Source organism: Sardina pilchardus, chromosome 5, assembly GCF_963854185.1.
Source record: "Sardina pilchardus chromosome 5, fSarPil1.1, whole genome shotgun sequence".
NCBI lineage: Eukaryota > Metazoa > Chordata > Actinopteri > Clupeiformes > Clupeidae > Sardina > Sardina pilchardus.
The window spans coordinates 6,158,707-6,182,706 of record NC_084998.1 but is presented as its reverse complement, the minus strand read 5'-3'; the positions used below and the strand labels follow the sequence as shown (position 1 = coordinate 6,182,706).

At 45.8% G+C, this 24,000-nt stretch overlaps 1 protein-coding gene across 1 annotated transcript in view; it reads left to right on the top strand.

The window, feature by feature from the left end:
* doc2b (double C2-like domains, beta) overlaps nt 1–24,000 on the top strand; it is a 145,306-nt gene that overhangs the window by 88,260 nt on the left and 33,046 nt on the right. Inside the window, exon 11 of the mRNA XM_062536138.1 lies at nt 15,021–15,100. Within this exon, the coding sequence (XP_062392122.1) occupies nt 15,021–15,100 (80 nt within the window). The remainder of the gene's footprint in view (nt 1–15,020; nt 15,101–24,000) is intronic.

Below are 24,000 nucleotides of genomic sequence, written 5' to 3'. Positions count from 1 at the left end.
GTCCCCTCCCTCCATTGCCTGGGAGGCTGGAGCGGCTGCAGATTGATCCGAGCCCCTGGCTGCTCTAAGCCCCTTAGCCAGCGACCAATCCCAGTGGAAGGTTCTCGGGCATTCCCAGTGGTCAGCGGAGGCCCCCGCAATCCCATCTGCCCCCTCTTCACCACTCTCCAATCTCTCAGAGCCCAGAGCGCTCGGGATCGTAATCCTACCCAGTAGTGGTGATGGGATGGGACGGCAGGGAGGATGGGTGGGTGAAACCGCGTGGCGTGGCGTGGCGGGCCATGGCGGGCCCTGACGTGTCAGGGGGCTCAGCGGGTGAGGATCATTGCTTTCCGGTGTGTGCCCTCCGCCTGATTACAGTTATCAGCACAAGTGAGAGCCAGGTGCGTGATTCGCTGCGGTGGGAGGGAGGGATGGAGGGAGGGGCGGCTTCCCCTGATAACTGGCTTCTTGTTTTGAACTCGGAGGCAGCGCCGGAAAACACCTTGGAATCCTCGGCCGGGTTTTTGAATTCCTGAAATAGTTGTTTTTACCTCAGTCTGTGTTGGAGACTAGACTTAGACTCGTTACTTATTAAGAAGACACTAGACACATCATCATTACATTTGTTGGACACACACATGCATGATTGCGATTGTCGTAACAGCCGTCATGGGTCGAAATGACCGACAGGAAATGGACTGATGTTTGTTTCCAAAACAGAGACGAGTGGACCGTCCGTCTGGCTTGTAAGTACAAAAGCCCAGTAACAGCGAAATCCCACATAACGGGGAGGAAAAGGGGGCTTCAGCCAGCAGGCCAGCTGTCCAGCAAGCGAGCGCTCTGTCTCATCACTTCTGACAGAGCGCCAGCATCAGTATCTCGCCCAGCATCTTACGCAACACAACTCTCCTACCCAAAGAGCAGTGTGTAGGATTAGTGAATTGTGTAACACGCCATATGGTAGACTTCATTCAGGCACTGAGTATCAGGCTATCTCTCTATCGCAGGACAGGGTTTTATTTCGTCATTGAGGCCTGTAATGTTCAGCTGCAGTGCATTTTAGAAGGTGGCACTTGTTAAATCAGGTCCCCATATATCTCAGTGCATGCTACACACACCATAACACACATTGAAATCACTCATTGCAGCCATTAAAAGTCATACACTGTAAATCTTGTAGTATGAGAGGCCCCTTTTTATATTACGGAATTATATATTATCAGGTGCGACACATATCAAGTTTTGTGGAGTGCTTAGTTTGATGATTAGTCATGCAAAGGGCGGGGCGGGGGGGGAATTTTCATCTTTCATTTCCTAATGCAACGTGCTCCCCGTGACATAGCTCTCGTCGAAGTAATTCATCTCAGTGTATATTTCTCCTGACTGCCACTCAGCCCCCTACCCCCCACCACCCCACACGTTAAGGACATCCGCTGGAGTTAAAGACTGAGCCCATAGAGAAGGCATGCTCTGTCCGTGCGCCCCATACCAAACAGGCCATTCCTCCGTTCGTCGCAGGCTGCCCATGACTCGTGGTGCTCGGATCCCTTCCCTGGTCTAATGTGAGTGCTTAGAGTGCTGGTGGTTTACTTTCATCCACAAACCAGGATTGAGCACTTTTTGGCTCCAGCCCCGTTGTTTCAGAGCAACCTGCAAATGCATTTCATGGAATGTTAATGATTTCTTTGAAGAGAGGTCATATTCAGAAGATTAATGAGAGGGTCTAATCTCTATTTGTAGTTGTGGAGACGAGTGCTATTGAATCTGACTCTGTCCTCACTACACTTCTGTTAGTACAGCCAGGTATGTGGTAGTGTTGGCATGTTGGAATTCTGATGCAGAAGTTTCCTCTCATACTGTATGTCATGTGAAGTCGTGTGTCTGCTCAGACATACTATAACCAAAGATCCTTCATTACTGACAAGATGGAGCAACATAATGCATCTCCATGGAAGCAAAATTCGGACAGTTCCTGTCTGCTTAAGAAAAGACGTCATAGTGGGATATCGATCGGCAAGCAGTTCAGTTCAAATGTAACGTCACTTTCTAGGTCTGCTTAAAGGGGGATTTCGCCCCCCCTCCCCTTTGCGAAAACAGAATGCGGAAATGGTCGAACGTTTGTGCCTCTCGCTCTGCTTTAACCCTCTCTGCTATAACCTCGGTTGTTTTCCTCTCCTCTTCTTTAATAGTTTTGTGTTGTGCTGTGTCCTCTGTTCTTTTGTTTGCCTTTGCTTGTTTTGTTCTTTGTTTTTGCTCTTTCAGCCTTGGGATTTTTTTGTGTAGTGTTGCCTGTTTTGTTTTCATTGACAGTGTAATTGCAAAGGTTTGTGCTGTGAGGGGGGAAAAAATTGTCTTGCTACTCAAAGTGAGGCCCTCCAATGCCCTTAGAAACGGTTTCATAAATTACTGCACAACTAAACAATGGAAGCCTTTTGGTGACTAAACCCATACTTTTGCTCCTAAAGAAAAAAGGGATGCTGAAATTCTCTGTGCTGCACGGAAGGGTCATTTTTTCTCCAGTGAGCTGATACGCAGTCCTAAGCTCTTTAATCCCCTCAGTTGCACATTAATACCAAACACTGGATAGAAACCAATATTTCAGCTGCCTGCCTGTTTGGCTAAATTTAGCCGTGTAACACAATGATTAAGAGACTCCTGGCCTCCGAGATGTTGGAGGAGGGTCCTGGAAGATGTTCAGACTCATGCTTGCATCTCTCAGCACCGATAACAAGACAACAAAGAGGCAAAGGGATGCTCTACAGGTTTTGTGAGATAACGGCCACAGTAGACGTGTCTAATACTCAATACTCCTCTACGGGTCCTCCTTTACTCATTCAGACCTGTGTTTCACGCACCTATGTTCTTAAACACTGATGAAGTTGGACAGGGAGTAACACATTACTGCGAGTTTGGGATTTTCAGTCACTGTATCAATCATGTGGACATCGGCCGTCTGTTGGCTATTTTCCACTTAAGACGGCGGCTAGCCCAAGGCCTTTCCTCGGGCATAAGTGCCAGTGGAACACCTCAGTTCTGTTTCTATTACGAGTTCTAACACTTGCAAGGGTGGCTCTGGGAGAGGACCTGCCACAGGCCATTAGAGTTACTTGTAATCATTTCCTAGCAACAGTTGCAGATAAATCTTAGAGCTGGTCACCCCTGAAATGAAAATGTACCGTTGAGAAATGTAGCTAAATTGTTGGTGGCCATTATGTTTTTACATGCTTGCTGTTCTATTGATGCGGTATACATTTTCTTGTCAAGTCATTCTACACAGGTAGCCTACATACCATATGGCACACTGCATTTATTGGTAAATATTGCCTGTTTTAGTGCTGTGCCATCGTCTATCATCAAAGTGCCTGTTTTAGTCCTTAGTCACTCTTGCCTGACCATGGCTTTGGTCCAGCCACAGTGATGGAATCACAAAATAAGCCCTGGGCTTTTCCCCAGACGCGGACGTTTTTTCCCAGAATGAAAAAGATACAGTAGCCTTTCAGCTGATGCCCTTCCACCTGGTCCTGGCTGAAAAGGTAGACTTTTCCACCCCAAAGTCCTAACACATTCTGATGCCATTTTGTAGCAAAGTTGCATCATTTAATTCCAGTAGTAGTGTTCCAATATGACTGCTGCTGATATTTTGGAGTTAATTTATGTGGTTTAATTCCAGCAATAGTATTCCAATATGGCTGCAGCGGTCTTTGTGTCTCATCCCTGTATCTCGTCGGTCTTGTTCTTTTTTTTTTTTTTTTATGAAGCACAAGAGTGATTCTCTTCTCATTAGACACAGTGTCCCTGTGCTCCATAGAGTTCAGCACACACACACACACACACACACACACCAATCAGGTCTGTGCACTGTGTGCAGTGCACCTCCACACACACACACACACACACACACTCCACTCATGTTAATCAGTCTCCCCCACCACCACCAGTCCACCACCACCACCACCACCACCCAACAACCCCCAGCACCATACCCCAGCGGTATGATATTAAGCTTTGATTCCTCCGCCGCACGGCCCGTCACCTGCCCAGCTGCTCAGCTGCCGCACAGGGGTCTGCGGCAGGCCACCCGCCAGGCTTTTTATGAAGCGGCTGGAAGAGAGCTCCACCGCATAGTATGGATGAATCACAAGTCAACGTCACAGGTGGGGAGAGTGAGGCCCGGCCCCACAGGTGGCTAAGGGGCAGGCAGGCAGGCAGGCAGGCAGGCAGGCAGGCAGGCAGGTAGGCAACACTGACCAGACCCTTTTCAGATAGCGAACCTCAATAGTGCACACTGCTCGTTAGGGGTACAGACGATTTTGCAGCATCTATGTTTAGAAAGGTCTAGGTTACTCAAAGGCTGGGTGTAGAATGCTGGTTGTTAAATCTTTGTCGTTTTTTAATTACACTTGAGTCATGTACAAGCTATTGGCAGAGAACAGGGACTTGGTTCATTATTATCTCTTTTACCTGATTTGATCTCACCTTCAGATGAAAATGTCTTGTTTTATGTATTCTCATTATATTGCCAGGGTTAGAAGCTGCGTTGCAGCTCATGCCCCCCGCAAGCTTTCGTTAGCCCCTCCGGTTTAATTAGCCAACACCTCACAGATGTAATGGATGAGTGGTAGGTATGTGTTTAGTGCTAAAGCAAACAATGCTGAAGCCTTCCTCAGTGTCTCTGGTGGAGAACACCTGCAATGTTCCACTGTAATGAAAAAAACTGGATGGAATACTGCAGTGTGCAGTTTTTCAAAGAGTCCTTCATCAGAGTTTTGGAGAATAGTCATACCAACCAGACCTTTACAATCATTTGTACAATCAAACATTTCTGCGTAGCTACAGTTAACTCAAATTGCTCTGATATCATAGTAGTTTACACCAGCTTACATACAGTAGATGTACTGGATTTCATTGTAGTTCTACTGTAGTTCTATTCACCTTCATTGTAGTTCCATTCACTTTTGTCAAGGTGTCTTTTATTGACCTGACCTTACTGGCGACCATTTCATGAGTGTAATATCCTGGCCGCCCATTTGCTTAACGCTGCGAGTGACATTTCTGTCCTTGCTGATCAGTGTTTAATTAGTGTCAATTGATTTGATCCTTGAAGATAACTGCAACGATCTAATGCTGTAATTACACATCATCCAAGAGGGCAGTAACTCTCGCTCTCTCTCCTTTTTTTTTTGCTAGGGACGCCTGAAATGCAGTGGTGATGGTGGGGAAAGGGCTTAAGGAAATGAAAAAAAAAAAAACTTGGCTCTAATCATAGCCCACATTGTCTCTAAGGCTCTTTGTGGTCAGCGGTTTCACAGAGTTTTCTAAACATGGCGCACAAGTCCAGGTGGAAAGTTAATTAAGTGCTGAGGCTTCAAAAGAAACCCCTTGTCTGGTGCTGGGGCTTGTCTGGTCTGCCACACATTGTTGCATCTTTTGTGCTGCCCAATTGAGAAATGGGGTCCTGATGTTGTGCACTGCCTGTGCAGCTCCCCTTGCTAAGCTACTGGGAGGGATGATGATACCCACGCCAAGTGAGGAGCTAGCGATCGCACAGTGAGCTGTCTATTGTTCAAACTCAATACGCTCTACTGTAGAGTACAGTGCAGTGCAGTGCCTGTTAGTTGTTTGACAGTGTGGAGACTGTCTTCCTCAGTTTTGGGCGAAACATTATCTGACCTGGTCTCAAATCCTGGGTCTAGTAGGTGAGTGGGAGGTAGACTTGCAGTGTCACAACAAATCTTTCAGCAGGAGCTTCGGATGTTTTTCTAGCTGCCACACAAGAATGACTTTTAGAACTTTTTCAGATTGAATGAAGTATATTCTTCACAGTACAGCCTATATGACTATCTAAGATGGCAAGGAAGCAGCTTGAGAGATAGGATGGATAAGGCACTGAAAGGCAGTGAAATATGAATGAACCCATCTGAATTAATCCTTTATACTTATGGAACGTCTCTCGGCCAATCAGAAACAAATAAACAGCTCCATAGAACCCAATTGTTGTGTAATGCCCCATAACCAATAGTACATAACCCCTCTAAATGTGAATAGTTTCTCTGATGAACAGATAATGGTTAAGGCCCAAATAACACGGTCTCTTCTCAAGCCTGGTCTGTGTGTGCTTAATTAATTCTAATTAAACACTCCACTTGCACCCCACCACCACCACCACCACCACCTCTCCAGCCCTCCCCTCCCCTCATCCTCCCCCGTCAGGGACATCTGCATTCTGATTCGTACCTGTGGCTAGCCGGCGTGCTGCTCTCTGCCTCGGCGGCGGCGGCGGCGGCTGAGGCTGCCGGGGAGCGGTGAGGAGCTGTCAGCGTGATCGCCGTGTTTGACGGCGCGTGCCGCCGCCTCCCTCCCTGCAGAGGGGAGATAACGGAACACAGGCGGCGGCGGCAGCAGTGGCAGCGCCGACAGCACATTGGACCAGAGCGGAGGCTTCCCTTGGCAACCCAGCCTTCCCCAGAACCCCTCTTCAATCTCACCCCCACCCTTACACACTGCCCCCCCCCCCCATCCTCCATCCCACAGACACACACACACACTCTTCCCCACTTACCCTTAGTCATGTAACTACCCTTCTGGGGGGCAAGTACCTGGGGATGTACATAACGTATAACAAACCCTCACCCACCGCCATCCACTCCATGGACACACACACACACACCTTGCCCCACTTACTCTTAGTCATGTAACTTCCCTATGGGGGGGCAAACACCTGGAGATATACATTGCAAACCACCGTCCACCCCCCCCCCACACACACACACACCTTGCCCCACTTACCTTTAGTGTGTTAGCTAGCTATCCTACTGGGGGCAAATACCTGGGGATGAATGTACATAACAAGCCCCCAACCACCGCCATCCACCCCACAGACCTCTCTCTGCTTACCCTTCATCATAAAACTACCCTACGGGGGGGCAAATACCTGGAGATGTACATAACGAATGCTCACCCACCGCCACCCACCCCACAGACTCACACCCTTCTCCACTTACACAGTACCCTTAGTCATGGAACTACCCTACGGGGGGGGGGGGGGGCAAATACCTCGACATATGCATAACAAATGCACACCCGCTGACACCCACCCCACAGTCATATAGACACACACCTTCTCCACTTACCCTTAGTTATCTAGTTACCCTACTTGGAGGCACCTACCTGGGGATATACATCACAAACCCCCACCCACCCCACAGACACACACAGACACACACACATACACCCTGCTCCACTAGCCCCTTAGTCATATAACTGCCCTATTGGGGGGCAAGTACCTGGGGCTGGACAAGGCGAACGCGGCATGCTCTGCATGTCTGTATCTCTTGGATGACTCATCCCTCTCTCAGGAGTGCAGCACTCTCACTCTCACTCGCTCATGCCAGGGACGGACCGAGCGGGTGTGTGCATAAGCGGCGAGAGTGGGAAAGAAGAGAAGAGTCTGCCCTTTGTTGCGGCACATTTATAGACATGTGCATAGCAGAGCCATGTGAGAGAGATGCTCAGATTGCTTGAAAACTTCAAGTGCCCCAAACTATGATCATCAACTGCGTAGAAGAATACTTTGGCTATTTGTTTTGTTGAGGCCAAGCTACTGTAGGTTTTTTCGGAAAGTGGAACTTCACAGTGAAAGTGCTGTTAATTTTATGAAATGTTTAGTACATCCTGTGCCATTTCCCCCAAAGCCTTTTGACCAGGATCACTTGTGTCCTTGATAATTGCATCTAAAACTGGTTGGTGCATCTCAAAACAAGTGAAGGAGCTCTGGCTAATATTGGAACTGAACAAGCCATTTAACTTTATTAAGGGACCTGAAATCCTATCGCATGTTGTAATTAATGCTTTATTGATGTTAATATGTGTACGTAATATATATTGCCTAATGGAAGTTAGATGAGTGTTATCCCCAGGTTTGAGTGGATGAGGGAAGAGGTGATTGGCAAGATTCCCTTGGCAAAAGCATCATTATTTTGTTGGGTCATGGCCATTATTGCTGCTTGTCTCTAAACTCAGACAGAAGCACATCTTGCTCTGAAGTGTTTATACTTGAGCTACCTCCAGACGACAGATGAAGGGGTGGACTGTGTCTGTTGGCAGTAGGCTTCTATGTCTGATCTGTGTCTGACTTTTTGACTTTCACAGTTATTTGAAATAGGGAAAAAAACTGTTTCACTGTGGGATATATCTCGGAAAGGTCCTTTGACATGAAAGAAGGTTGAATTGATCTACCCCAAATACCTGAATACCTGCAGTGTACCTAAATACCTGGAAGAGAGGAAATTTACCTTGAAGTAAAATTGGGAAGAGTCTGTCTGGCTCCTTGCTTGTGCTGATAAGACTTCCCTCAAGATTGTGTTATTTTTTTTTTCAGACTGAGACCGTGTCTGTGTCATAACAAGTACATTCAGGAAGGAAGTGTGGTTGCCAAAGATCTCACATTTTTACCCCAGGAAAAGGAAAGGAGAGGCTGCCAGCCCTTTCCCTTGGTTTAATGTAGCTCATGAGCAAAATAAAATTACCCTCGGAGCAACTTTTCAAATCATTGCTTGGCTCTATTGTTTGTCTGTCTGGGCTCTCCAGATTGAAGTGTGTTTATGGCCTGCAGGGGTGCCTCCCTTTATTGTAGTGCTTTTGAATGCTGCATATTAAGGAAATCACTTATAATTCCCAGCCTCGTTTATTGCGTTGGCTTTTATATGGTGTCGGGGCAGAGCCAGCTGGGCAGTGGCTGTTCTATTCTGGCTTCCATCCCGTGCCACACTCGCTTCTATCCCGTGCCACACTCGCTGGGCCGTTCGTGACCACAGGTGACGGCTCACGGGCATCCGCTTCCCTCCGCTTGAGACGTCCAAGATTTTTTCAAGGGTTTCTGACACGTAGCCAGGCCCCAGGGCCGTTTCCTCCGCTGGCCTTGCTACTTCGAACCACCCCCCCCTCCCCACACACACACACACACACGCACACACACACACACACACAACCCCACAGTGCAGTCCAGGATTTGCTTTACCTGGATTGTGATGATCTTCCGGCCCTCGCTGGCAGACCCACTGAGTCGCAGATGCTCCCGGGTTGAGGAAAACAAATGCAGTTAATTTCACAGGAGTCATGTCGGGTGGCCATCATGGCCCTGGTGTTACACCTGTGTGGGCATGCAGTGTTGCCTCTTAGAGTGCGAGTGTGTGTGTGTGTGTGTGTGTGTGTGTGTGTGTGTGTGTGTGTGTGTGTGTGTGTGTGTGTGTGTGTGTGTGTGTGTGTGTGTGTGTGTGTGTGTGTGTGTGTGTGTGTGTGTGTGTGTGTGTGTGTGTGTGTGTGTGTGTGTGTGTGTGTGTGTGTGTGTGTGTGTGATGAACATGTTTTCTTCCATAGTATGACGCCAGTACTAATGCCTACTAATTATCTTTCACATGTACCATGACGCTCTAGATAGCAAACATGGAATAGGCATTAGATAGACGTGAGCACATGGCACCCGAAAAATGATGGGTTTGCTAAAATGCACCATTTTGTCATCTTTTTAGCAAGTCATGTTCAGCTATTTAAACGTGTAAATGCTGCGGCCGCTCCCACGGGATCTGTGAGATCACTTGTGACTCCATGATCCATGTGACTCATTTTTTCCCGGCCAATCAGTAGTCAGTCAACGGAGTGAGCAGAAACAGATTCCGGCTTTATTTAAGGCTTCCGGCAATCGCCACGGCCCACATCTGTGCCTCAAGGAAAGCTTACGGTTGATCCCTCTGCCTTCCCCCCCCCCCTTATCTACTCTTTGTATTGTTCTTTTTGCGTATGTGTTTGTATACATGTCTGTATTGTATGTACTGTATTGTCCTTCCGTATCCTTTTTGTTCTGTGTCTCTGTAAAGCGTCTTTGGGTGCCTTGAAAAGCGCTATATTAAGCCTATGTATTATTATTATTATTATTATTATTATTATTAACGTGAGCGCAAATATCCTGCTGGTTCACATTTAGCTTTTTTCGACAGTACGAAGGAGTCAGGAGGTAGTTGCTTTTAGTGTGCGATGTGTATACCGCGGGCGCGCGCTTTCACCGTGGAAATGGCACTCCTCAGCATGGCCTGTCACTCCGCCCACACTCCAACACAACCCAGTGATCAAAAACACTCTCGCCTGTCAGACAGGTACCAATAAAAGTGACGACTACTCTGCAACTACTCTCTAGCACCCATACCCCCCCCCCCCCCCCCCCCGACACTCTTTTATTTTAGAGCAGGCAAATACCGTGACAGTGACAGATAATCATGTAGAGTTCAGCCTCTACATGGCTCTGCTAGGCGGTACAAAGCTCCACCTCTGCCATGGTAAACAGTGCCAGTGGGGCATCGGGGGCCGCTGGAGTTTGCCTGGGCACCAGGACAGACGCTGACACAGAATGCACTTCACTGACCTGCCAATTAGCTCGGTTGTTTGTCTGAAGTTGCCATGCCAGTGGAGAGCCCACGGTGTCAGACTCGGGACATTACCACTGCTGCCTCCAAGCATGCTTTAATGTTTGATGGTTGATGGTTAACACACATTGCACTGTATCAATTATGCTGAACCAATTAGCCAGCCAGCTATTGTAGTTGAGCCAAGGCTTTTCACAGTAGTCAAAGGTGGGTTATTCGCTTACTTACAGTACAGTTCATCATAGCAACATTGGCAGAGTTGACTGCCTGATATTCTTGGCTCGATGCAGTGTCGGGCTGACCACTAAGCCCTTGGCTAGCCTGTGACATATACTATATATGTGGTCGAATGTAATGAGTGCCCCTCCACACACACACACACACACACACACACACACACACACCCCCAAGAGTGCAGACTCCGTGGGTGTTGGCTTGATGAAAGCCGTGAACTGGCCACTCGGCTTGGAGTGACACTTACACTTTAAGGTCGCGTGTCGTGCCTTTTTCCAAGAGTGCTAATTAATGAAGCACTGTGAAGTCGCCGTCTCGTCTATGGTGTCGAGAGAGGCATCCAGACAAGCTCCATGCCAAATTTTGAGGGAAAATGAAGTCGGATAAAAACCCCTTAAACAACCTCTGCCAATATTTGAGCGTAGAGATTTCTTTGTGAGATACAAGGCTAGCACTATGCAGACAGATGGAAGTGGGCACGCTGTCTTTGATGTCTTTATTGGTACTGTAGAGGTTTTTTTTATTATTATTTCCATGGGCTGTTGCGGGCTTGCTAGTTGACATTCTTTGTTCTGTATGCGACTCTACATTTTTTTGTATGATCACGCAAATCAGAGGGTGTCTGTGTGAGGGACTCTAGCTGTAAATTGCAGCTTGCTTTGAGCTGCAATTGGTAGCAGTGCCCCTGTGACCCTTGAGTTCAGTGTTCAGTGCCGTGCTGGGTTCTGAAGGAATACTGTTAGTTTGCCTCAGGTGAAAGCTGTTGAATTTGTTGGAACGACATGAACGAAATGGGAAATACCAAAATGTCTCTATGCACATTTAGGCATAATTCACTGATGTGACTTTCATTTACAAGACAACACATTCTTACTCAGTGTCTAGCAATTCCTTTGAGAAGGGAAGACCAATATGGAAACATGGTTTGGATGACAGCCCACCAAATGAAATCCAGTTGATCAGAAAAAATCTTCTAGGCTACTATCTTTTCGAAACAGCAAATAATAACAGCAATTTTATACCACTTCATTAATAGATATTCCCTGAAATTGCTTTGTAGTCTAAATGTGACTGCACTGGACTGGACTCCAGTGGATTTGCTGGAGTGGAGTGAAATGTCTGTGGTGTGCCTCATCTCTATTCATGCTGTGTGTTTCGTCAGCGTCCATGAGCTTTCAAAATTGCTTTCTGTTGAAGGTAATGCCACTGACCTAGAGGATGGCGCTAGAGGGGTTCGGGGTTAGGTCTTATCCTGCTCTTGTACACACCGGCCACTAAATCCAAACATGGTCTTTTTCTTTAAGCTTTGACGGCTTTGACATTTCAGATTGGTTTTTGCGATAAAGCCGACTGCTATTGCGTGTCCATCTGGACGGCTTTCCGCACAGTGACAAATACCAAAGCGTCATCTTCCACATTGATGCCAAGAACCAAATCAAGCGTTTTTAGTTGTTGGTGTGGTGTTGTTTTGTTTTGCTTTTTGCTTGGCATTTGTTTGTACTTGTTTGGCATTTCCCGTTACCCAGTGAAAGTAATATTATGATAACAGCATTTCTGTGCTCCAGTAATTTAAGGCTCATCCATTCTCTTGTGCAGGGTACAAATTAATGTGAAATTCAGTATTAATTGAATCTTGATTTGTTGTAAACGGAAGAGACACTTGGAACATAGTTCCGCCTCCAGATCCGCCCTTACTGGCTGCATGAAGCAACTCTGGTCTGACTCTGGTCTGATTGGAGTCTTTGTCTGTCTGATGTTTCCAACCATCAGCTGGGTCTCCATTGACAGCCTTTTTTTGTCTAGCCTGCGGCAGAAAATTTGTGTGCAGCATGGCCAGCTCCTGGCTGTGAATACGTGCTAACTGAAATGAATAATTGGAGCTCTTCTTAATGAAGAATTGGGCTTCTGCCGCTGTAACGCTTATCCATCACCCTGACCAATCCCAGCTCCCTCCTCTCCTCTCCTCTCGTCTCCTCTGGGCAGCCACGGCTCAATAGAGAAGCTTCATTTGCCTAAAAGAACAGGCGCTGCTTGAATGCATTAACACATCAGGAGTTTTTTCCCTCCCCCTCATGGACCATTAAAAAAGTCTTGTATGAAGTCATCCTGTGGCACGGACCGCAGTGTGCGTCGCCATGCAATTAGATGAGGATCAAATGGAAGAAAACACACGGCAAGATGGAGCATTCTGAGTTAAGCCTGGCAGCCTTCATAGATGTTTTTTTTTTTTTTTTTAACAGGTTCCATTTCACTAACTCCCAAGGTCTATAAGTGTTACCAAATGGACACACTTTGTATTTCTGACACAAAATCACAGGCCAGTGGCTCTTTGCTCTCTGAATGCTAATTGGCACGGCTGAAATCATTTCCTGCTGCCATTCAGATAAGTTTTGCCTTTGTTGTGATCTTTCTTTGAGGAAGTCATCTGCCAAGACTCTTCCCCTGGGCTGCAGTACAGTCTAATTTATCATTTAAATGTACACTTTCATTTGTACAAACTTTATGAGCAGTTGAAAGCGAAAAGTCGCAAAAAATCTCTCACTGGAAAATATGTGAGAAATGATCATTTATTGAAGAGAAGATTGGCTTCGGAAGTGCAAATTGTGTTTATAAGATGAGATAAGATAACCTTTAATGTCCCAAAGAGGGAAAATTGTCTTGGGCAAGAAAGTTGCATGTTGCATTACGTAGAACGCACAAGAGACTTGACACAGGCATACAGTACATTGCAGAAGCATGACATTACGTTCCATAACATAACAGAACAGGAACACTGAACTGCACACACAAGACATCTGACAAACAAGAAGCAAGCAGCACAGTAAGTAAGTGTTGTATGGCTTTACAAATGTTTGATATTATATTAATTACATTATAGAATATCTAATATCTTGGATATTTAAGTCATTCCAATTTCTAAGGTCCTCTTCCTACAGTATATATGTCCTGCAGGCCAAACACCTTATTGCCATTACTCTCTCTTCTGGTGTTAAGCCAGATACGGATACCAGAACCAGGTATTTGTGTGTTCCTTAGGTGACTAATTACACTGACGCAATGCTTTTTTTCTCTTTTTTCCCTTTTTTCCCCCAAACTTGTTGTATCTTGGCTAGGACTTCCATCCGATGTATCTTGCACTGTTGTTTCAGAATACTTTTCTTTTCTGTGTATAGAAATAAAATCGCAACATGAAGAGATCAAATGATCGATTCCATCACTTTGGCTATGTAGCAGTGCTACCGAAGTGTTGACAAAGATGGGAGAGAGAGAGAGAGAGAGTGAGAGAGAGAGAGAGAAAGGAAAAAAAGAGTTGGAGAGAGAGAGAGAGAGAGAGAGAAACATGTTGCAAAGGCAATCTCTGGGAGGGGTGCACAAGCCTCTCCTGATTGCAATGCCCAGCGCCTCATGAATGCATTTGAGATTGAAGTCACGGCTGGTGTGCCAATCTGGGTAATTGAAAACAAACCTGGTTTAATCCCCGAGGTGTACTCGCCCGACTCCGTCGTCAACCTACGACCACACAACAATGCCACAGCCTCCCACCCCCAACCACCCCACCCTGCCCCAGCACCATAAAGCATTCAGTGGTCCTTATTGAATTAACATTCCCTTGTCGGCAGGCTAGAAAGCTACTGTATCTAGGGACTACAGTATACTGTACACCCTGTGCAGTGCAGTACATGTTATCCAGTAGTGTTTTCATTACGCTTGAATTGAGTTTCTGACCGCACTGTGATGTGTGTGTTTCCTGCAAAGCCCACTCTATCCCGTCACTTTCATGCCTTCCGTTTTTTTTGTTTTTTTTTTTTTCTTGTGAGGACTTAAGCTGGTAATATTAGGCACAAATCCATTTAATGAGACATGATTAAGTGAACTCCAGGTAGAGCGAGTGGAGCCGGCGTGGTTGAGCATGTCCAGGTTCATCAATAACGGTCAGGTTTGAGTCACGTTTGACACTCGATTTCAGATGCTTAGAGGGGGTAGCCCAGTGCAGCCGGGCGGACTGTAATTCATCACGGCGCAGGAGAGCATACATGGTCTGGTATTGATGCGAGGAGCAGTATTATTATGGGCTGATGGTGATTCGGTGAAGAAAGAAAAGCTTTTTTGGGGGAGGGGGGGAAGGCTCTGATGGAAGTGGCAGGGTGTTTAACATGACAATATTTTTTTTTAACATATCCTGACCTTCAAGACCACAGCTGAACTGTCTTGATTGCCTCATCATGAAAATGTTAAATGTTGCATAATGTGCGATATAATTCTTTAGCACCACTCCTCTCCGTCTGAAGACATACCACTGAATGCCACAGTGTGCTGCATGTATTTATTTATTTATTTATTATGATTACGCTGAATTCTTTATTCTTGTTTTGTTTTTTTTCTCCTCAGCTACCTTGGGCACTCTAGACTTCAGTCTACTCTACGACCAGGAGAACAACGCTCTCCACTGCACCATCAACAAAGCCAAGGTAGGCCTCTCGCAAGGGTCTCAGAACACTGCCGGGGATTCTACTGCAGTCAGTCTCCCCCAAAATGAGGTCTTTCAATAAAAGATCGAATTGTTCTGTTATGGAGTTACACTTTCATGTTTGTACTTCATAATTACCTTTCCATTTCCATTTAAACGTATTAACTCGACAGACACTTTCATCTGAAACGTTTTAGCCGGAGCTTTAAGTGAATTTAGCGAAGCAAAGTTAGACGAGTGGGTTGGAGCTTGTGCAGTTGTTTGCCTCCCTAGTGGCTCTTTTTCCAGACAGCGGATAATCAAATCTCCTTAAAATGAAACGTACCAGAGGCAATCTACAGTCACAGTTGTGCCTCGTAATCCCCCCCTCCCCAGACCTTCGGAAGGAGAACAGGCGCTAACCACTAGCCATGGTCTCAGAGTAGCCCGCTTGGTTAGCAACTCTTTGTGCCAGTGCCATTAAAGGGACAGGCTTTATTGTTTTGTTTGGATGCAGAAACACAGCAGCACACTCAAACGCTTAACCACATAGCCCTGGTACACTGTTGCGTAATGTTTTTTCCTTGAACACCTCAAACCTCACAGACCTTTTGCCTCTGGGTGCAGAGGATAAGTGAACCTGCCGGGTAGCTGCACTAGTCACGGTAGGAAGTCTGAGAGATCGTGGTGCTCGGGGGCATTTTCCTGCGGTCTGTGTTTTTTTCTGCTGTGTTCTTTGCCCCTATACTGTATCTCTGAGGGCAATTTCCCCTGACAACAGACCACCAGCAGTATCTTCTGCTGTCCAATGCACTTAGATTCTAGCCCCTTGTGGTATGTAGGGGAGCTACAGTATACACACACGTACGCACGCACACACACACACTCACTCACACACTCACACACTCACACACTCACACACACACACACACACACACACACACACAATCACACACTCACACACACACACACACACTCACACACTCACACACACACACACACACACACACACACACACACACACACACACACACACACACACACACACACACACACACACACACACACACACACACACCCACTCACACACTCACACACTCACACACGCACTCAAGTACAAGATCCATCCATATGCCGCAGTACACAACCATACATCCCTTCCAAGGCTCCATTCCTCAAATAGAACGCAGAATTGAGCGCACACACCAGAGCCTTTTCCCATTTAAACCGATTGATTGATACTTAAAGTTTTAAGAGACCGAACACTCCACTTTTCAACTGCGTCATATAGATTAACGCTGTCATTACTCTAGATCAGACATGCTGTTGGCTGTTGGCATGCTTCACCCTTACCATGCACTTAAGTGTTTCTGGCCACCAACCTTGCTGATTTGTGTAGACAGGGTAACTGGAAAACTCTCAATGCCGGTGACAAAAAAAAAAAAAAAACGTAGCATTGCACTATGGCCTCACAGCCCACAAAGAAGTAATTTGTCGCGGTAGTCAATAGCCTGTAATTGACTCAACATTTGTCAGCAGATTCAAAGTTGTAGAGAGTTGGAGGTAAGTCTCTCTTGGCCTTCAAACAACACCTGTATATAAGTGTCTTTGTTGTGTCTCATCCCTCCCATCAGTTCCAATTGAAATATAAAGCTCACAGAACCTTCACGGAGGCTGGGCCGTCTGTTCATCTAGACAGTGCAGTTTCAAGGTTGATAGCTTTTTTCTCACAGCATCCAACTCAGATGATCTGTGCTTCTTCTTAGAGGCAGTGCTACATTTGTTAGTTTGAGCACGATGATATATGGAGGATAACAACAAAATGCAAGCTTCGTTGTTTTTCCTTCTCCTCCACATTTTGCTGATAGATAATAATTAGTTCATGAACGGATTTGCTTGCTCTCAAACTAGCCAATGCCCGAGCTGTAGCCTCAGGCTCTGTCTTCCCCTGAGACCAGAGAGATCATCGGAAGGCTGGATGTGTGTGATTTTCTCCATTTGTTGACGCGGCCTTCATTCACTCAGTCTGTTTCTCTCTCTCTCTTTCTCTCTCTCTCTCTCTCTCTCTCTCTCTCTCTCTCTGTTCCGTGAAGCTTCTAAACGGCGTAAACAAAAAGCTTGGCTGCCAGCGAGGCTGACAAAAGGTTGTCCTCTGGAGGCCGCCGAGCGAGCCTCATTCATTTAGCCTCCTGTGATTGATGCCATTGTTTAAACACTTACACAATGCTGAGGTGAGAGATGTCCTTCACCAGCGGATTGACTGTGCCTCTCCTCCCATCAGCAATCTGTCAAAGAATGTTTTTTTTTTTTTTTTTCCCTAACCTTTTTTTGTCGTCGTTAAGGATACCGTTATCTGGAATCTTCCTGGCTTGTGTGTGCTTAGCCTGTTGCCTTTTAAACTGCCCGTCTCTGATAGTCGGTAATTCAACGGCTTCCTTCCAAAGGGCATGTCATCGTCGCACACACGCACGCACACTGCACTGAAACCCACTGCCTTCAATCTTCAGAGGGCGGGAAGACGGGAAAAGCCTCTTTGTTAGCTACCAACAGCCCAACCCTCTTAATCTTGTCTGTCGTTAGACCCCAAACTTCTGTGGTTAGACAGCAAGCCAACGCTCTCTCCGTGATCCCCAGAGCCTGGACCAACCAGGAGATGAAGACTTGCGGGGAGAGGAGGGGGTTACACCTGCCATGCTGGCCCTTTCGGGGAGGGATGATCTGAGGCCCCTCCTGGAGAGGGGAGATAACGTGGAGTTTGCCGAATAAAAGGTCTTAGCTCGCTCAGGCTGGGAACGGAGTAAACGGTGGAAGTTTCCGCCGGCAACCGTGAAGTGAGCAGAGATCTGAGGTGGAATGACGCACAGCCTAATGACAGCAAAAGGGAGCACTTGTTTTTTAAGCCACACTGTCATGTGCTTGTTTGTGCACATGCATGCGTGTGTGTGTGTGTGTGTGTGTGTGTGCGTCTGTGTGTGTGTAAATCTTTGCGGTTGTGTGCATTCTGTTCGTGCCCGGGTGTCTGTGACAGTGAGATTACTTTCTCCCCTAGGCTTCGTGGAGCATGTCTTCACTTTAAATGCCCAATGCTTTGTAGCAGTTGGTGTCAGAATTAATGACTAATGTCCCTGTCTGTGAATCGAAAACAAACAAGATTGTGGAATTTTATTTAAGGCTTGATGTAAACGCACAACACCAGGAGCTCAATGAATAACATTGTCGATGATTGACAAAAGCTTATATTTAAGTCGGTGCATAATGACTCGTGTAAGTCTATAGAAGAAAACTTCACAGGAAGTCTTTAGAAATACATCAAAGTCCTCTGTATATATCACTCTTGTGAAATGTAACACTTGTTGAATCAAATGTTTGCTTTTGCACCGGAAAGGAATATAAGGTCGAAGAAAGGGGGGGGAAAAAGAATGTTATAGCTTTTTAAAAGTTTTTAGTCGCGGAAGCGCTCTCCGTAGCTGTTTCATCATCACAGTACACAGTTCTCATGGGTACGAGAGTGCCCTCTGGGGTGGCTATGAAGTCTTTTGGGAGCTAAAGTGTCTTACCGTGCAGTGAAACTAGAGCACTGGTTATCATAACAGATACAAAGACAAAAAGGAGTTCAGAATAGATGTGAGGCCCACATTCTCTGCGTTAACGAAGACCCCTAGTCAATAACAGGTGGAGGCACATGTTTCAGTTTTGCGCAGGTGTGGGGGGCTCGAAAGGCAGGTGCAAAGTCGGGTAAATTTTGAGATCAAAGCTTGCCTTCTTGGTAGCCTTTTGCCTTGACTCTGCCTGACCCGTCAGGCTTTCATCTCCATGCTGTTGCCAGCCGACGTGACCTCCTGCTCTCTGTCGGGGCAGATGAGGCTGACGGGCACTGCGGCCTGTATGGAAGCGCCCAGCACTGAATAGAAAACACTGCGAGACTGCCCCTGGGCACTCCGGCACGTTAATATTTCATACAGCCGCCTAATAATGCAGGGTACTCCATTGACAGCAGGTGGACAAGGTGAGTGGGTGTGTTCGGTAGCTGCCAGCAGATCGGGAATGCGGGTCTAACTAATTGACATTTGCTCACTGTTGCGTTTTGTTGCCTGTGCTTGTCTCAGGAAGTTCAAAGGAACTTTAAGCAACACTTTTGAAGAATATATAATGCCTTTTAGCCCCATGAGTACACGGTTGGTCAAAAACCAACGGAAAAGGTCACAATCCTACTAGATAAACAACGTTACATAGTGCAATATGAAGCATCCTGAGCGTACGTTGGCAATGTCCGAGACATTGTTGTCCATTTAATAAGTTGGCGTAGCATCATAATGAGTTTGAAGCCATTATTGAAAGATAAAAGGACTACATTGTGTTGATTAAAAAGTCCCTTTAAGACCCTGCCGCTTCGTGTTGAGGTTCACCCTATTGGGACTTGTTTTTCAATGTCGATTATGTAAAGAATATCATGAAAGTAGAAAACACTGAAAACTTTCAGTTGGAACCTGATAACCTGAGAGGTACGTACCATATTATCTGTGCCATTGGTGCGTGGTACTGTACATACAGCATATGCACGTTATTCCAGTAAATGTCCTTACAGCTCACACCTCTTTGAGAACACGGCTATAAATGCCTCACAAATGGATGTTGTCCAGGCAACTCTTATGTGCAGGCAGAGTGTACACGGCACATCCACACAAGGCATGCTCTGACATGCTTCACAGAGGCCAAGAGGGGCAAAAATGATGTCCAAAAATTATACACCTACATCCTGTGGTAAAAATTTGAAAGCTTTTAGCCAAGGCAGCACAGCCGGTGTTTATGGTAAGTTGCGACCTTTGGCTTAATGGAAGGCATGATATTCACGGTGACCTTCCTATACAGGGTGCCCACTGTCAGTTAAGAGCAGACTGCGACTCAATCCCATGACATTACATTACGTCCCCTTAATGCTGTCTAGACCCATTGCCATCCGCATGTGAAGGGAAAATGGACATGAAAGTGTACCACATGTGGATCAATGTGGGGATCTCTCGTTATGTGTTGATGTTTTTTTTTTTTTGTCCGATTTTCGAAACCATTCTCATTATTTCACCACGCACATTAATCAGTTTATCCGCAAACAGAAACACTGAGTTTTTTTGTGCCGTGCTAGAGCAGGATCGAGGTGGATTATGACAGCCATCCATTACATAAATGTGTGGAGTTAGCGGGCGTCCAGAGAGGATGAGTTTACACACCGCAAACCTGGCCATTACTAGCTAATGTCAGTGCATTTGGCCTGCCCATCCTCCGAAGGGTCCTTGCCCCAGTTATTTAATTGTGCAACAGAAAATAGCGCGGGCGACTAAAATTAGTCAATTTAAGCCTGTAGATTTGTGGCTAATTGATTTATGTGGGCACATGTGCCGACCCTGTGTCTGCCACCAGAGGTCTGTGATAAAAATAGCTTGCTTCCATGCTACAAGGGGCTGGCACCAGCCGTAGGGGAGCCTCCCAGGGAAGCCCCCACCCCAACGAGCCCAGCCTCTTTGTCTAATGGCTTAAGAAACCTTCGTTTCACCTAGTCCATTTCATTCGCATTGATCATTCGCTTTCATTCAAGTGGCTATTTGCAGTGCGCGTTGAGTGGGGCCCATGTAAATTGTTGCAATGGACAAGGTCCTTGTGGATGTCAAACTCCCTATTGCATATTTGCTACTATGTCTTTGCCTAAGTCAATGTGAAAACGTTTAAAGAAAAACCTCTGTTGTGCGAAAATGAGATTATGCATAATGAAGCCGAGTTCGGTCAAGAACTCAGCCCTAATTTGAGGAAGTGTTTTTTCTTGAGGGATGCAATTGGTGGTCAATTTTAGAAGGACACGCCGCACTCCGACATGATAGATTTAGCAACGCTCTGTGTTTGAATAAGACAGAAATGCACTCAGCCTTTCCTGCTATAGATAGATTGACTGTGAAGTGTGAATGTTGCTTCTTTTTTTTTTTTCACAGCCTATCTGGCAACGTCGTACTGTAGGTGTAGGTGTTACTGTAGAACTGGTCTGAAAGCACTCTATCTATCTATCAGCCAAGAAAACAACTGTGACATATGGTATTTTCTCCATATTTTCTCTCTAAAAATATGTCTACTCTATCATCCAATCTTTTTGATGTCCATATGTTTTATTGTTGACTCACCAGCAATTGAAGTGGTCTACCGTAGAATCAAAGGGGCTCAGGGGTCATCCCTGTATCATGAATGAGGAATGAAATAGAGTGCATCTGTCAACACTACAACATATGGGGATTGTAGTCGCTCACTCTACTGTATGATGTGTGCTCTACATTTGACGTACTGTAGTTGACCACAGCAATGATTGAATCAACCTGTTTCAGTTCAGTCATTGCTAACTTAATTAATTAATTTCATGTACAGTCAACATGGCGTCATACATTATTTTCTAGATGTATGTGATCTGATCAGCTTTGGTTCTGTAAGCATCATTAAAAAGTACAGCACACGCATACAATGGAATGAATTGAATCATTTAATTGCAATTTCTAAGAATGTCTTATTGTTTACATGCAGAGCTTCACAGCAGTGCACTCCATTATAGTAAAGCCCCATCTGCTCCAGTGACCCCAATGCAATTCCACCACGAGTCTCATCTTTGTTCGTCCCTTCAACTCAATTAAAGTCACCTGTCTGTGATCTCGCCACTCTCCTCCTCTGAAAGGTGACAACTCCATGACGGCTATGGATATTAGTCGCAGGAAAAGGAGTGTCTCTGACCTATAGCACAGTCCAGCTCAATGTTGTCACCAGAGGACAAAGTGACCTGAAGAGTATGTTGATGTTACCTCCACCATATTGATATTACACTAAATAGACATGACGTTATTATAAGAGATCATCCACAGATCCTCTCATAAAATATACAATACTAACTTGGATTGTTACTGCAAAAAGTGTGTGTTTCTGTGTGTTTTCCTGTAGGTCATAATCATATGATATGGCAAAAATAATAAATGATTTAAAAAGTAGCAAATGTAAGTAAATTAAAAGAAGTCGTAAATGTAAAAGTGTTAGAAATTGAAAATGAAATCGCACAAATATTGTGACGATCTACAGGTGGTCAGGTGGACGTTGTGCATGTCGCGTCCACTGATCTGCATCTGGGCGAAGTGACCAGGTCACACATATCTCATCAGTCAGGTCAGGCAGGCTGCTTTCAGCAGTCCCTCTCAAGTGCAGACACAATAGGCCTACTCTGTGGCCCTGTGATTTATCTGTGTCTCTGAGTCACAGTACGTTTGAGCAGTGAATGAGAGCTGGCATCTGAGGTGCCACACACACACACACACACACACACACACACACACACATGGTCCGTGAGACACACTTGCGATCTGGAGCACTTGTCTTAAACAGCTCATTAATGAAGCATTACATTTGGCTAAATGGGTGCTTAATTGCACCTCCAGGCAGCGTATTAATATGGTAATTTTTATTTTAATGAAAAGATATTCATTCTCATTATTTGTTTTGCCTTTGGTGAAGTGGCGTTATGTTTTAGTACATATTAAATAGTGTCACAGCAAGTGATGTGATTGACACATTACATGCTTAACTCAAACTGAGAGGAAATTTAGCTAGTGATTACTGATTATCAGCAGACTGAATTTCCCCCTCGTTAGAGTAACGCCCGGAGCGCACTCTTCCGGTCCATTCATGTGTCATGCAAAAATGTTATAAATCAATATGTTCCTCCGCTGTAAGCCTGTCTGTGATTTCTTTTGCACTGTACCTTGGACTTTTACTCTTCCTGTGTATGTGATTGTTGGCCTTTTTTCTTCCGTTAGTCTGCTTCTGTTAAGTTATGAATCACTTATGTGTGTCTGTGTGTGTTTTTTCTTTCTTGCACTCTGGACTTTCTGGTCCCTGTTCGTTTGTTTCAACTCTTTTGCTTTTGTCTTTCCTTCCCTACCCCTGCGCTCTTTTCTGTCTTGCATGCTCTAACCTTCTGTGCATGGCTGCATGTCGTGTTTGGTGGAGGGCAGCTCCCTATCCCCCGGTACAAAAAGGTAAGGCTTCCAGAATGACCTTTGACCCCAGCAGACCTCCATACTCCCAACCCTTATGACATCCTGGTCCTCCATTTACCCCTCTAGCCTCTCTCCTAGTGTCAGCTGGAGAACCCCCCCCCCCCTGCACCAGAACACAAATCTCTGGTTTGTTTCTTTAGAGAGGCACAGATTCATATCTCTACTGTTTGCAAGCACTGTGTTTGTTTTCATGAAGGTAAGTGTGTTGTGAAGCAGGTTGTCTATCTCCAGTCCTTTAGTCATGATGGTGCATCTGAACAGTTTTCAGCAGATGGAGGATGACTCCATATCACCACTGTGTCCACCAGTGCATCCAGTTGTACAGTAAATCCCTTTAACGGACCTATGACTTTTCCTCCTGTGGTTTCTCCGCCCTTGTGTTTGGTTCTTTTCCCCTTAGAATCACATCCTCCTCACCACCACCACCACACAACAACAACAACAGAATCCCACCACCACCACACAACAACAACAACAGAATCACACCACCACACAACAAGCTCACATACCACTACTGTTGCTATACTGTTTCTCTCTATACACACACACACACACACAAAGTAGCACCACCAGATGCACACATACTAGCCACACTATTTCACACTCTCTCACTCACTCACTCACACACACACACACACACACACACACACACACACACACACAGTCACAGGCACGAGCATCAGCACATATACACCCAATACTGCACTGATATCAACACACATACTGTACAGTACACACCAATATGTGCACTCTGGCACAGTACTGTATCACTGAATAGCTGTTTGGTAAATTTGTTAAATGATCTTCACAATTGACTGTGGCAGTCCACTGAAGCTTCTTGTGTGTAATC